The sequence below is a fragment of the Bradysia coprophila genome, unplaced genomic scaffold, assembly GCF_014529535.1.
Source record: "Bradysia coprophila strain Holo2 unplaced genomic scaffold, BU_Bcop_v1 contig_232, whole genome shotgun sequence".
In the NCBI taxonomy this organism is placed as follows: Eukaryota; Metazoa; Arthropoda; class Insecta; order Diptera; family Sciaridae; genus Bradysia; species Bradysia coprophila.
The window spans coordinates 18,636,565-18,650,218 of NW_023503493.1; the positions used below are offsets into that span (position 1 = coordinate 18,636,565).

The following is a 13,654-nucleotide window of genomic DNA, read 5'->3' on the forward strand; positions in this document are numbered from 1 at the left end:
TATCGCATAAGCGAAAACGAGACAACAAGATATGCGAATGACACTTTGACAATTTACAGAAGTATAATGTTTGTTTATATGTATATCCTAGGTGAATAATTTTTTCGGGGAATCACACCGCGTATGCGATAAAAAATATATACACGAAGTACATAAGAGTTAACAAATTTACCCTAGAGAGCTAAAGGTTTCGCAAGCAAAATTATATCACTAGGAAAGGGGATGTTTGCCTACTGCGATAAAATACCTCACTGATATAAGGCTGTATATAAGAGACTCGTACTAATACGTGCGCTGGCGCTCGTATACGTACACGTCTCTTATATACAGCCTTATAGCAGTAATGTACTGTTTTTCGGCACGAACAAAGCTTTAAGCTTTTCGTACCTAAGTGAAATGATTTTAGTGTTGGTGAGCGAAAATTTCAGTCTTGCACTTAAATACAAACGCCATATGACGTTTTCTATTAAGAGTGATATCGCCAAAACTTGAACCAATTTGAAAACAATGGTTCGGCGATCCAGGCAAGCTATAGCTCGTTTGAATCGTCTTTCAATTCTAAGAAATAGGGATCTTTTAGTTTTTCTGTTAGTTTCCCATTTTCGGAGTGAACACGTGAAAAGTCATAACATGTCAAGGGGTGGTGAAATAGTATGTTACATACCAAGGATCAAGGATCCGCTTCGCGTCGCTCCATCCCTGGACGTTTTCACCACCTGGGTCTAAAACACACCTTTTTGATCCGTGGTTTGTATACTATTTTTCTTCCTGGAGTACCAAAGTCACATTCCGAACAAAACATAACAACAAAACTGAACAACATACCAGTGCAAAAGCATTCCATATTAATGCCGAAAGTAATCCGTATGAATGCCTAAAGAAGTCCGTACCGTGTGCATTAGGGGGGTCCAAAAAATAAAAGTGTCGAGGAAGTTGGCGGACCCCTGGGAAAATAAACCTTTATGGCCTCCTGATAAAAATTGTATATGGGGCCGATGCGATCCGAGTTGGTTTATGGGTCGCTCAAGGACGAAATGTGTGAAAAAACACTGAAATTTTCCATACATTTTTTCCATTACTTTGTATGAGAAATTTTTTTTAACGACAATATCAAACTTTTTTGGTCCAGACAACTTAGATTAGATGCAAAAGCAACAAAAATGCGTTGGTTCCACGTTTTGGAATTTTTATATCGTCTGGGCACACCTAACAATATCGATATAGACAAAAATCGACATATAATTTCCAAGTAATACAAAGTCAGGCGAGGTCACTATTTAAATTAAGTGTTAGGTGTCGTTGTAAAGGTAATGACAGTGGCTTTCTAACGAGCCCACACACAATAAGTTTCAAGTTGGTGTCTTGACGTAACAGTCATTTGAGAATTGCCTGAGTTCACGACCCTGACATTTTTGCACCAAAATCGATTTCTATATAGCTTCAAAAAATTGTTTTCGAAAAAATTTCTTTTTGCAATGAAAGCTTATGCCATAAGCTCTCGTTAGACATGAATATATCCGATGCACATCCCATAAATGTTTTGGAAGAACCCAAAGACTGAGTGAACAGATTCCGAATCTATGACTGACTTGGGAGCTGCGAATGCACTTACAAATCATTAAATCGATCTCTTTGGATTATTCTGAAGTGAAATAATCCAACTCACCTTAAGAAGTGACCTCAGCATCTGTTAGTTACGTTCAATTTTTCATTAACCCTCATTTTCGTGGTTTTTCTCATATTTCGTCATTGCGCGACCCATAAACCAACTCGGATCGCATCGGCCCCATATATATTTTTTATCAGTGGGTCATGTAGGTTCGTTTTCCCCGGGGTCCGCCAACTTTCTCGAAACTTTTATTTTCCCATACGATTCTGGACCCCCCTAGTGTGCATGTATTCTCACAAATGTCGAAAAATAAGCAATCTGTAGGAATGCCGAAAGACATCCGAATGAATGCCGAAAGCAGTCCGTATGAATGCTGAAAGCAATCCTTATGAATGCATTGTCACAAAACACTAAAAACATTACATTCGCGTACATACAACAACTTGACACATTTGGGAAAGAATAAAGATAGGATCGAAAATGACATAAGCGGGAATGAAAATTGAGAGAAAATAGTAGGGGAGAATGTTGCTCTTTCGGTACTAAATTTGGTGAGTGAATGTGACGGTTTTGGTACTACAGGAAGAAAACAGTTTTTTTGTGATAGCTCAAGATAGACTTGTTTCTAAAAGTAGAAAATTTGTAGGAATATAGGCCTTTGGCAGACCTTCATAAAGAGTATAATCATCGGTATGGGCCGCCACCCGTTCTAGACTTATGACTCAAAATATGGTCAATGTTTGGTCAGTGCTACTGGCTTGCAACAGAATTTATCCGCGGAACTGACTATAGGGTGTTGTAGCTGGACTTACCCTCTTTTATTCCACGTATAAAAAACCCCAGATAAATTCTGTTGCAAGCCATAAAGTTAGTTGAAGTAAAATGTCGCTCCAGGAGACCCATATTTTTCAGTGTTTTCAACTTGTTTTTGGTCTTCAAACAGGCTGGAGCGATGGGAATGAAATAAACTAAATCAAAATTACATGTTCAGCTCGAAATTGTCTTGAACCGAGCGATCATTGGTCTTGAAAATGTTGTTTTCCTCCTTCTTCGTAGAAGGTGGAAAACCTCATTTCTTTTACTTCACAAAATTAACAGAAACTCAATTGTTTGCTACGAATATAGGTTTATTGTAAAGCAGAGATGCGCAGCGTTCGTTTACAGTCAATAAATGGTCACTCAAGATGTAATTTGTGCTTCACAAGAGGTCACACAATATGGAAATGTGTGTAAAATAACGTTTTTTATATGTAAACGAACGCTGCGCATCTCTGCTTTACAATAATCCTTTATTCGTAGCAAGCAATTGAGTTTCTGTTCATTTTGTGAAGTAAAAGAAATGAGGTTTTCCACATTCTACGAAGAAGGAGGAAAGCAACATTTTCAAGACCAATGATCGCGGGGTTTCAGGACAATTTCGAGCTGAACATGTAATTTTGATTTAGTTTATTTCATTCCCATCGCTCCAGCCTGTTTGAAGACCAAAAACAAGTTGAAAACACTGAAAAATATGGGTCTCCTGGAGCGACATTTTACTTCAACTAACTTTATGGCTTGCAACAGAATTTATCTGGGGTTTTTTATACGTGGAATAAAAGAGGGTAATTCCAGCTACAACACCCTATAGTCAGTTCCGCAGATAAATTCTGTTGCAAGCCAGTAGCACTGACCAAACATTGACCATATTTTGAGTCATAAGTCTAGAACGGGTGGCGGCCCATACCGATGATTATACTCTTTATGAAGGTCTGCCAAAGGCCTATATTCCTACAAATTTTCTACTTTTAGAAACAAGTCTATCTTGAGCTATCACAAAAAAACTGTTTTCACCATCCCTTGACATGCTATGACTTTTCACGTGTTCACTCCGAAAATGGGAAACTAACAGAAAAACTAAAAGATCCCTATTTCTTAGAATTGAAAGACGATTCAAACGAGCTATAGCTTGCCTGGATCGCCGAACCATTGTTTTCAAATTGGTTCAAGTTTTGGCGATATCACTCTTAATAGAAAACGTCATATGGCGTTTGTATTTAAGTGCAAGACTGAAATTTTCGCTCACCAACACTAAAATCATTTCACTTAGGTACGAAAAGCTTAAAGCTTTGTTCGTGCCGAAAAACAGTACATTACTGCTATAAGGCTGTATATAAGAGACGTGTACGTATACGAGCGCCAGCGCCAGCTTGCCTGGATCGCCGAACCATTGTATTTATTTTCACCAAAATTGGTTCAGGTTTTGGCGATATCACTCTTAATTGAGTTCGACTATATTCTTAAATTATGTCGACTTGTAATATGCATACGACATGTATTACGACATCAATTGACAAATTGCTACAAAATATTAGTACGTTACGCCCGAAGCCCAGATGAAATATGCAAATTAAATTGCCTATTCATGTAAAGCACTGTAGACTGTACGCACGAGGTTCCAAATTTTTATTTTGACGAGTAGGACCCCTTCGGGTCGGGCCATAAAGTCCTCGGTCGGGCCATATCGTCCTCACTCGTCAAAATAAAAATTTTGAACTCGTACGTATTTACCATTTACATTACCGTATCACGTAAAATAACATATCTTTCCAAAAACTGTTTGTTTTATTTGTATAGTTTGTATAGTTTGACAAGAAATATTTTTTGGGAACTCAAGCATGTAAAACAAAATTTTAACAAGAGGTTAGACCATTAAAACCGATTCTGAATCTCAGTGAACCAGACAAAATACGCTGATAAAATGTTGATTAATTAAGTGAAATAGCTTGATAACATTTTTATTCGGACTCACATTCAGTTATACTTAAGCGACAGTGGTCACATAATACAAGTACCAGAAGTTTATTTAAAACGACATTCAAACGAAAATGGATGGAATGTCTGATTTCAATTATGACTTTGATGACATTTTGAAAGTGCATAATACCTCGACTGTTCTAAATTATGAAGTAAATGAGACTTTTAGTGACAATTCAGATCATTTGTTCATAATTATTGAAAGTTGGTTATACGTATTAATATCAATGATTGGAATTTTCGGAAATATCGTAACTTGCCTCGTAGTATTCAAAAAGCGTCGGTTGCAGACACCTATCTACACGTTTATTGGCACATTGGCAGTCGTTGATTTGGTGTTTGCCTCGGTATTCACTATTGTCCACCCAATAACACTCAACATTGGATGGATTTTTGGAAAATTCGCGTGTTCGCTCGTTGTTTTTGTTGACGCATTTCACCAATTTTATTCAGTTATTCTAATAACAGTAGCAGCTTGGCTGTCATTATGCCAGGAAATACATTTGAAAATGGCATTCATCGTCAATTGCATCATCGCAGTTTGTGCAACATTGTGGTCATTGTTCGCATCTGTGTTTTCTCAGTTATTTACCGACGACACCGGTATTCAATATTGTCATGTTCGTTTTGATGTCTTACGTCACCTAATTATTTTAATAATTCATACTGCACTACCATTAATGGTTATTGTTACCAGTTGTTTTGTAAGGAGAAGTCACTCTTCGACTGTTCGGTTATTTATTTTGATTATGATAATTAACATTTTACTGACCAGTCCTGCCTTGGTGATACTAACATTTGTTCGTTTTTCGCCACCCTTATATATGGTGATGAGTTTAGTATCGCATTTGACAATAGCTTACAAGCCTCTCGTTTACTACGTCATGGATCTCAATTTTAAGGAAGAATCCTTGAGTGTAATTTTTCGATGCTTCAGAAGACAGCAGCACCGTGAAGAGTATAATATAGAATTCGCCAGCGTTTAGGTCGTTAGTGTAACATTTGCAGGTATATTTGTGTATATACCAAACCTACAGTTTGTTTAAAATAATTAGTTAAGAAATGGTCGAAAAGATCAGTGTCGATAATGTCAATAATTTGAAATTAATTCATTGAAGAGATAGAGCCAACAACAGTGGCTGATAAAATTACTAATTAAAATCAAATGTTAAAACTAAAGAAAATAAAATTGGTTTACATTAAATTTTCTTAACAAGCTTCGAATAAGTATGCCGTCACCAAGAACAATATCAACTGTTATTATCAGAAGGTTTCCCTTTACAATCATAAACAATTTTCAAAGAGGAGATTAGCGACTAGCATATTAGGTTCACATTAAGCGTCATCAGTACCAGCCCAGACCTTTCTAAAGTTCAAACAGATTTTGAAAATTTTTCTTGGAAATTTTTGCAAACATATATCAGTGAATCTAATCAAACTATAACGGCCAAAAAATTCGGATAAAAAACACTATTTTTCCAACTTCGGAGAACTTCCACCAGCAACCAGGTGTGGCTCGAGACTGTGTGAGGCCTGTTTTGAGGTCTACTGGCAAAGACCTTTCAAACCATGTATATATCCATCCCAGACGAAGTGTGTCCGATTTTGATAGGTGGATTTTCAAAAGAATCCCTCACACTCTTTGCCCTTTGTGCTGTGTCGCGAAGCGTTAAAAAATCGGATGCTTCGCTTGTCATAAATCACCCCAAAATGGTAAACAATGTTAACTCTTGTTTTACGAAACACAAATACAGTTTTTATATAACAATATGTTAATTACATTTGCATACAATGAAAACACGATGGTTATATAATTTTGTGAACACTCATAACATAGTCAAACTTTTTCCTATTATACCGAATTTTCCTTATTTCTCAAATTTTTTGCTACCGTCGATATTACGTAAAAACGGCATAGATTCGTATTAAATCTGTTTTTCATCGTTTCTCTAAATATGTCACTTTTTACAAGTTATCGACCGCGTGCCTACCAAAAATTCCGAATATGAAATATTAGTCCTTTATTGGTTAAACAAATTTTGTGTGGAATCATTTGAAATCCAAAACTAGTCCCAAATGAGTAAACCTAACGGTATTCACTTTTCTTCTACTGTATTTTAATTTTGTTATTCAGCCGGCTGAGCCTGCTAGCCGCCATAAATATCATACTAGCCGGCCGCCGAAGGGTGTCGGCTACGTTTTAGCCGCTAACTGTCCATCGGCTGAACGGCGCAGTGCTCTAAATACGAATCTACCAGTTTTTACGTAATATCGACGGTAGCAAAAAATCTGGAAAATAGATTTTTTTTGACTGAACGAATTTTCGGATCACCCTGTGTGATCCTAAAATTCTGACAACTTTTAATATAGAAGTTTATTGTTTCTACTGATTAAAACTTGTCTAGAATGGCCGTTTCGACAGGAAATGTTATTAAAAATAGATAGAGAATTCTTTTGTGAGAATTTGGACTATTACACGCCCATAGCAGACGTAATTTGCCTGAATAACATTGGTTTTTGCATAACTGACCGCCATCTTGATTAACAGCGCCATCTAGAAATTTACACTTATTTTTATATTTTTGTAGGGTTAAGCAAGGACCAGAAAATTTAAATCAGTTTAGTTTAGAGAAATCGGTCAAGAATTGGATTTTATGGAGCCATTTTCAGTATTCAGCGGCATCTACTCTACAGGTCAAACTATGGCGCCGGCAGCCTCCCAACATGGGGCGCTGAATTCCTTGTCCCTCAATCTACAATAATCAACAAGAAAATTGCTTTTTACATCCAATATGAGCGAAGCCACTTTTTCGACAACTTGCACTCGACTACTAGTTTTCATTGACAAATGCAGCAATCGTAATTTTCGATAGAGAAATTTCTAACTTTATTTGACAGTTGCGACAATTTCGTCATTCGGCTCAATAGTACGTGCGATTATCTTTCTAATGACAGCCCACACGACCCTCTACGGCTCGTGTAACTGGAGAAATTTTTGTAAGAAAAGTGCCAGTTTTCGGTTTTTGATCTCCTTTCACCAGCCACACAAAACTTCGAAGAATTTTTTTGAAATTGGTTTTGGTTTCTAGGGTCGAATACCTTTCTAGGCACATATAAAAAAGTCCACTGGAAAATGCGTCCGATTTCAGTAGGCTGTTTTTCAAAAGAATCCCTCCTGAGACATAAAACATTGACACAATGAAAGTTATTAACAAAATGATTTGAAGAACCACCGAAAGAATTAAATTATTTTTTCAAGCTTCAAGCTTTTCGTACCTAAGTGAAATGATTTCAGTGTTGGTGAGCGGAAATTTCAGTCTTGCACTTAAATACAAACGCCATATGACGTTTTCTATTAATTGAGTTCGACTATATTCTCCAATTATGTCGATACATGTAATATGCAGACTACAATTGACAAATTGCAACAAAATATTAGTACGTTACGTCCGAGGCTCATATGAAATATGCAATTACATTGCCTATTCATGTAAAGTACTGTAGAGTAGACCAGTGCCTATATTCGCGAAAATATTTTCACAAATTTTCTCAAATTTTCGTCACTTTTTCAAATTTTCGTAAATTTTCGCAAAAAGTTTTTTTGAGAAAATCACGAAATTTTGAGAAAATGACAGAAATTTGAGAAAATATATATTCGCGAATATAGGCACTGCTGTAGAGTGTACGTATGAGGTTCCAAATTTTTATTTTGTCGAGTAGGACCCCTTCGGGTCGGGCCATAAGGTCCTCGGTCGGGCCATATCGTCCTCACTCGTCAAAATAAAAATTTTGAACTCGTACGTATTTACCATTTACATTACCGTATCACGTAAAAAAACATATCTTTCCAAAACCAGTTTTTTTCCGCGTGTATAGTTTGACGAGAAATATTTTCGGAACTCAAGCATGTAAAACAAAATTTTAACAAGAGGTTAGACCATTAAAACCGATTCTGAATCTCAGTGAACCAGACAAAATACGCTGATAAAATGTTGATTAATTAAGTGAAATAGCTTGATAACATTTTTATTCGGATTCACATTCAGTCATTCCAATATACTTAAGAGACAGTGGTCACATAATACCAGAAGTTTATTTAAAACGACATTCAAACGAAAAATGTCTGATTTCAATTATGACTTCGATGACATTTTGAAAGTGCATAATACCTCGACTGTTCGAAATTATGAAGTAAATGAGACTTTTAGTGACAATTCAGATCATTTGCCCTTAATTATACTTATTGAAAGTTTTGCATACGTATTAATATCAATGATTGGAATTTTTGGAAATATCGTAACTTGCCTCGTAGTATTCAGGAAGCGTCGTTTACAGACATCTATCCAAACGTTTTTTGGCACATTGGCAATCGTTGATTTGGTGCTTGCCTCGGTAATCGCTATTGTCAACCCAACAACACTCCACATTGGATGGATTTTTGGAAAAGTCGCTTGTCCGATCGTTATTTTTGTTGAAGCATTTCACCAATTTTATTCAGTTATTCTAATAACAGCAGCAGCTTGGCTGTCCTTATGCCAGGAAATACATTTGAAAATGGCATTCATCACCAATTGCATCATCGCAGTTTGTGCGACACTGTGGTCATTACTCACAGCTGCGTTTTATCAGCTATTTACCTACAACAGCGGTCATCAATATTGCTTTATTTATTTTAATGGCTTGCGTCACCTAGTTATTTTACTAATTCATATTGTACTACCGTTAATGGTAATTCTTACCAGTTGTTTTGTAAGGAAAGGTCACTCTTCGACTATTCGGTTATTTATGGTGATTCTGATAATGAACATTTTACTGGCCGGTCCTTCCTTGGTGATGCTAACATTTGATCATTCTTTGCCACACCAATATTATATGGTGATGAGTTTAGTATCGCATTTGACAATAGCTTACAAGCCTTTCGTTTACTACGTCATGGATCTAAATTTTAGGGAAGAATCCTTGAGTGTAATCCGTCGATGCTTCAGAAGACAACAACACAGTGAAGAGTATAATATACAATACGCCAACGCTTAGGCTGTTAGCATAACATTTGCAGGAATATTGTTGTTTACCTACAGTTTCTTTAAAATAATTAATAAAGAAAAAAACGAAAATTTGAAATTAATTCATTGAAGAGATAGTGGCAACAACAGCGGCTGATAAAATTACTAATTAAAATCAAATGTTAAAATTAAAGACAATAAAATTGGTAGACATTAAATTTGCTTCTAAAGCTTTGAATAAGTATGCCGTCACCAAGAACAATCTCAACTGTTATCATCAGAAGGTGATAGATTCAGGCCCGGACTGGCTCAAAAAAGCCCTTCGGGGAAAAAGTCAAAAGGCCCTTGCGTTCGGGCGACTTTTTCCAATTAGGCCCTCGATTCGTATGACTGATTAATATTGTGTAATTTCTACAGTGTAAGTGAATCACACAGTTCCGCCACATCACATGGACAATTAAGACATTTGCTTAGGGCGCAGCGATTTGGCGGTGCAAAATTTTAAAAGAAAAAAATGTTCAACTACAGTGGGTTCATTTAAGTTCGGAACATATTTGAAATTTTTGAGAGTTCTAAAAGTCATCGATGTTCCCAGTCAATAAAGCGTTTCCAGGTTATGATATTTTATTAGACCGGGAAGAACTTAATTGACTGGGAACCTCGATGACTTTTAAAACTCTGATAAATCTGAAATTGTTCTTTCTAAAGATGAACACACTGTAACGAAAAATTTATTTAAAAAAATTTGCTCACTTCGCTCGCTAGTGAAAGTACATAAATTTTGAGTAGGAGAGATCTTTCCGTTCATTTTTTTCGATTTCCAATCGAAATTTTCCTACTGAGGCCTTTCTCTTATTTTTTTCGATTTCCAATCGAAATTTTTCTACTGAGGCCTTTCTCTCAATTTTTTTTTCGATTTCCTACTGAGGCCTTTCTGTTAATTTTTCTTCGATTTCCAAACAAACTTTTCCTACTGAGCTCGCTACTGAGGCATTTCTCTCAATTTTTCATAGATTTCCTACTGAGTCCTTTCTGTTAATTTTTCTTCGATTTTCTACTGAGGCCTTTCTGTTAATTTTTTCATAGATTTCCTACTGAGGCCTTTCTCTCAATTTTTTCTTCGATTTCCTACTGAGGCCTTTCTCTCAATTTTTCTTTGATTTACAATCGAAATTTTCCTACTGAGACATTTCTAGAAAACAAACAGAAAGGCCTCAGTGGAAAAATTTCGATTGGGAAACAAAGAAAAATTGAGAAAAAGGCTTCAGTAAGAAAATTCTGATAGGAAATTGAAGAAAGAATTAACTGAAATGCCTCAGTAGAAAAATTTCGATAGGAAATTTAAGATTTTGTCTATGTTCGCTAAAATGAGCTTCATTTGTTTGAACAATAAATGGTTGAAATTCAAAAAAGGCCTCGTCGGGACTTCGCCCGACTAAGGCAAAAGGCCCTTCGGGAATCACCCGAACGCCCAGTATGGCCAGTCCGAGCCTTTACAATCTTATACAGTTTTCACACCAATTGTTTCCTTTTGTGTTGTGTTATGAAGCTTTGAAAGTTCGTATATGCTTCGCTTATTAATAATCACCCCGAAATGGTAAACCAATATTAACTCTTGTATGGTTTACGAAATACAAATACAGTTTTTGTTCAACAATATGTTAATTAAATTTGCATACAATGAAAACACGATCGTTGTACAATTTTGTGAACATTCATAACAGGAATTCAACGATTTCTTGTATAACGTTCTTGTGTAATTCGATATTTTCTTCTTTGCGACAATTTATGTAAAAGAAGCGTACGATTATACGGTTTTTAATATGTCCATTTATCATATTCGTTGACGTGTTACATTATTTAGGGTTAACATCAAACCGAACATTTATCATAAAAATGGATTGAATAAAATTGTTTTTTTTTACTTGAATGGTTTGAAAGAAATTCAAAATCTTGCACATACGGCTCTTATTAAACGACATATACAAATCATTTGTTTGTTTGTTTAAATCTTACTCCAAGCTTTATTGTTGAGGAATAGAAAATGCAATCAATCAAGCAGGAACTACAGCCAATAAATAATGAAAAGCAATTTCATGCTTTAAATTTATAGACTTTAACCTTATACAGGCAGGAAGTTGCTGTGGTTGCCATAAGAACAATTATCGATCCTGTTACTTCACTTGCTCTGAATATTTTCAACATACAATATGATCTTGTACTTCATTTGTTTCATAATTTATTGTCTTTGTCTAACCGGATCAGTTTGAGATCATGGCTTATTTTTGTCGTTGCTGCCAATAACAGATGAAATAGCTTTCAGTAAAAAATTATGTTGCGTATTTCAATGACAGATTTATCAGGAAACAAATTACAGAGCAACATATGGCTGCTAGGAATTTCGCGCCACGTCATTTACAATAATTGACAAAATGACACATTTTGTAAAAATCTAACCTGTCGTATCTGTTTCGTGACTTGATCTAGGGCAGGTTCCGCCAATACCAGTCTGTTGCGTTACAATTTTTAAGACTGAAAACTCTATTTTCAAGAAAAAATGGTAGTTTCAGGCATTAGACTGATTGTTCCTCTATTGCCTCAAAGTGTTACAAATTTGATCTGAGGTAACTGGTCATTCAAAACTATTGCAATTGGCGGAGGTCTGTGTTTTCAAACCCATATTCTACGGTGATTTCCGCTATCAAAATTTTTTCTCCGTCAATAACAGATTTGCTCCATAGATTTTCACGCTCTATCGTCTCCAGCAAGTTTTATTTGTACACCATAGAAACTCACTCATCCGCTGATAGACGATTTTACAAATTTTGAAAATGAGCGAACCGACGAGTTATGTTGGAGGATAACCAAAACTTTCGGGGATGGATAGAGCCGGAAAAACTGTGGAACGAATCCGTTTCCGCCCGTTAAAAAATGTTGATAGCGGAGGTCGTTCCAATTTTTTTAAACATACCCAAGACGACTTTATCTATTTTGTTTTTTCATAATTTTGGATTATACCGAAATACCATACTAAATCTTCACGTGGTTCCATTGCGCAATAGATGTGAAGATTGTCAACACATAGTATGCGCAAAATTCTAGTTTAGGCACAAGTTAGCAACAAGATTTTATGTACAGGAGTGTGATCTTCATTTTACCAAACGTCTTTTTTACGCACTGGTGCGCAAAAGTATATATGAAAATCCATTTACGCACTACTTTGATCGCACTACTGTTCATACAATTGGTATGAATGAATTAAGAATTGGGGTCGTCAGCATTTTCGCCAATAACAGTAAATTCCACCGATAACAGTAACACTAACAGTAATGACCGTCACCAAAAAATCGTCAATTGTGAATGCATCTGAATGGTTGAATGAATTTTCTATTTATTTTGTGATAATTATTTAAAGAATGGGGTTGGACCACTATTTTATTATTGCAACATGTAGAACTGATCATTGGGAAACTAACGACATTGAGCTGGAAAAAATCAATTCAGTATATAACGAAAGATTGAGCGACCAACATTCATCATTGCACAACAAACACATGGTTAACCTGCGGATCAATATTTTATTCATGAAATTCATCAATCTCGTTTTTTGGAAGCTAGCGACATTGAGCTGGACAAGCTCTCAACACTTTAGAATGCGATATTTTTTGATTAAAAAAAACATTTTCCAACTGCGGTTCAAAAACATCGGCGTATTTTTGGGGTGATATTTGTTGTTATCGCTTCTCTTACAATTTTGCGTAAAAAAAATCCCCGGTACTTAATATACCTTCACATGGTGACATGGTAATAAATTAACTTAATTAGTTTTTGGTTCATCGTTAAAAACAACTCAGTTTACCAATATTTTCGGTAAATTGGTACCACTCTGTAATGGTAAAGGGATTAAAAATATTTGTAAAAGGAGAAATTTATTGGTAGACCGAGAAAAAATAATCACTCGATTTCCCATTCACAAAACCTTCAATCGTGAATAAAATGTCACAACTCGTGTGAATTACTTCACATTCGTAAAATTTTTACAATATTCCTTTAATTCCATGTATTTAAAAAAAATCTTCAAAAATTAGTTGAGATAATTCATCTTATATTCCCTGCAAAAATTTACCTTTTTTAGTTACTTCTTACACTTTTTAATCAAAGTGTGCTAATTTGATAACAGGCATTTTGCTGGCGTAAGATGTGGTTGTAAAGGGAGTAAAAAACTACCTACTTGATAAATGTCAAACAA

The 13,654-nt window shown here is 35.6% G+C and overlaps 1 protein-coding gene across 1 annotated transcript; it reads left to right on the forward strand.

Moving 5' to 3' along the window:
* Positions 1-4,403: 4,403 nt before the first annotated feature.
* Positions 4,404-5,427, forward strand: LOC119077148 (probable G-protein coupled receptor 83). Its single transcript, XM_037184332.1, has one exon. It carries the CDS (start codon positions 4,474-4,476, stop codon positions 5,386-5,388), a length of 915 nt encoding a protein of 304 aa, XP_037040227.1. The 5' UTR covers positions 4,404-4,473; the 3' UTR covers positions 5,389-5,427.
* Positions 5,428-13,654: the final 8,227 nt, after the last annotated feature.

What these genes read in the sequence shown, in the direction of transcription:
- LOC119077148 (XM_037184332.1), top strand. Translation starts at nt 4,474, where the DNA reads ATGGATGGAATGTCTGATTTCAATTATGACTTTGATGACATTTTGAAA.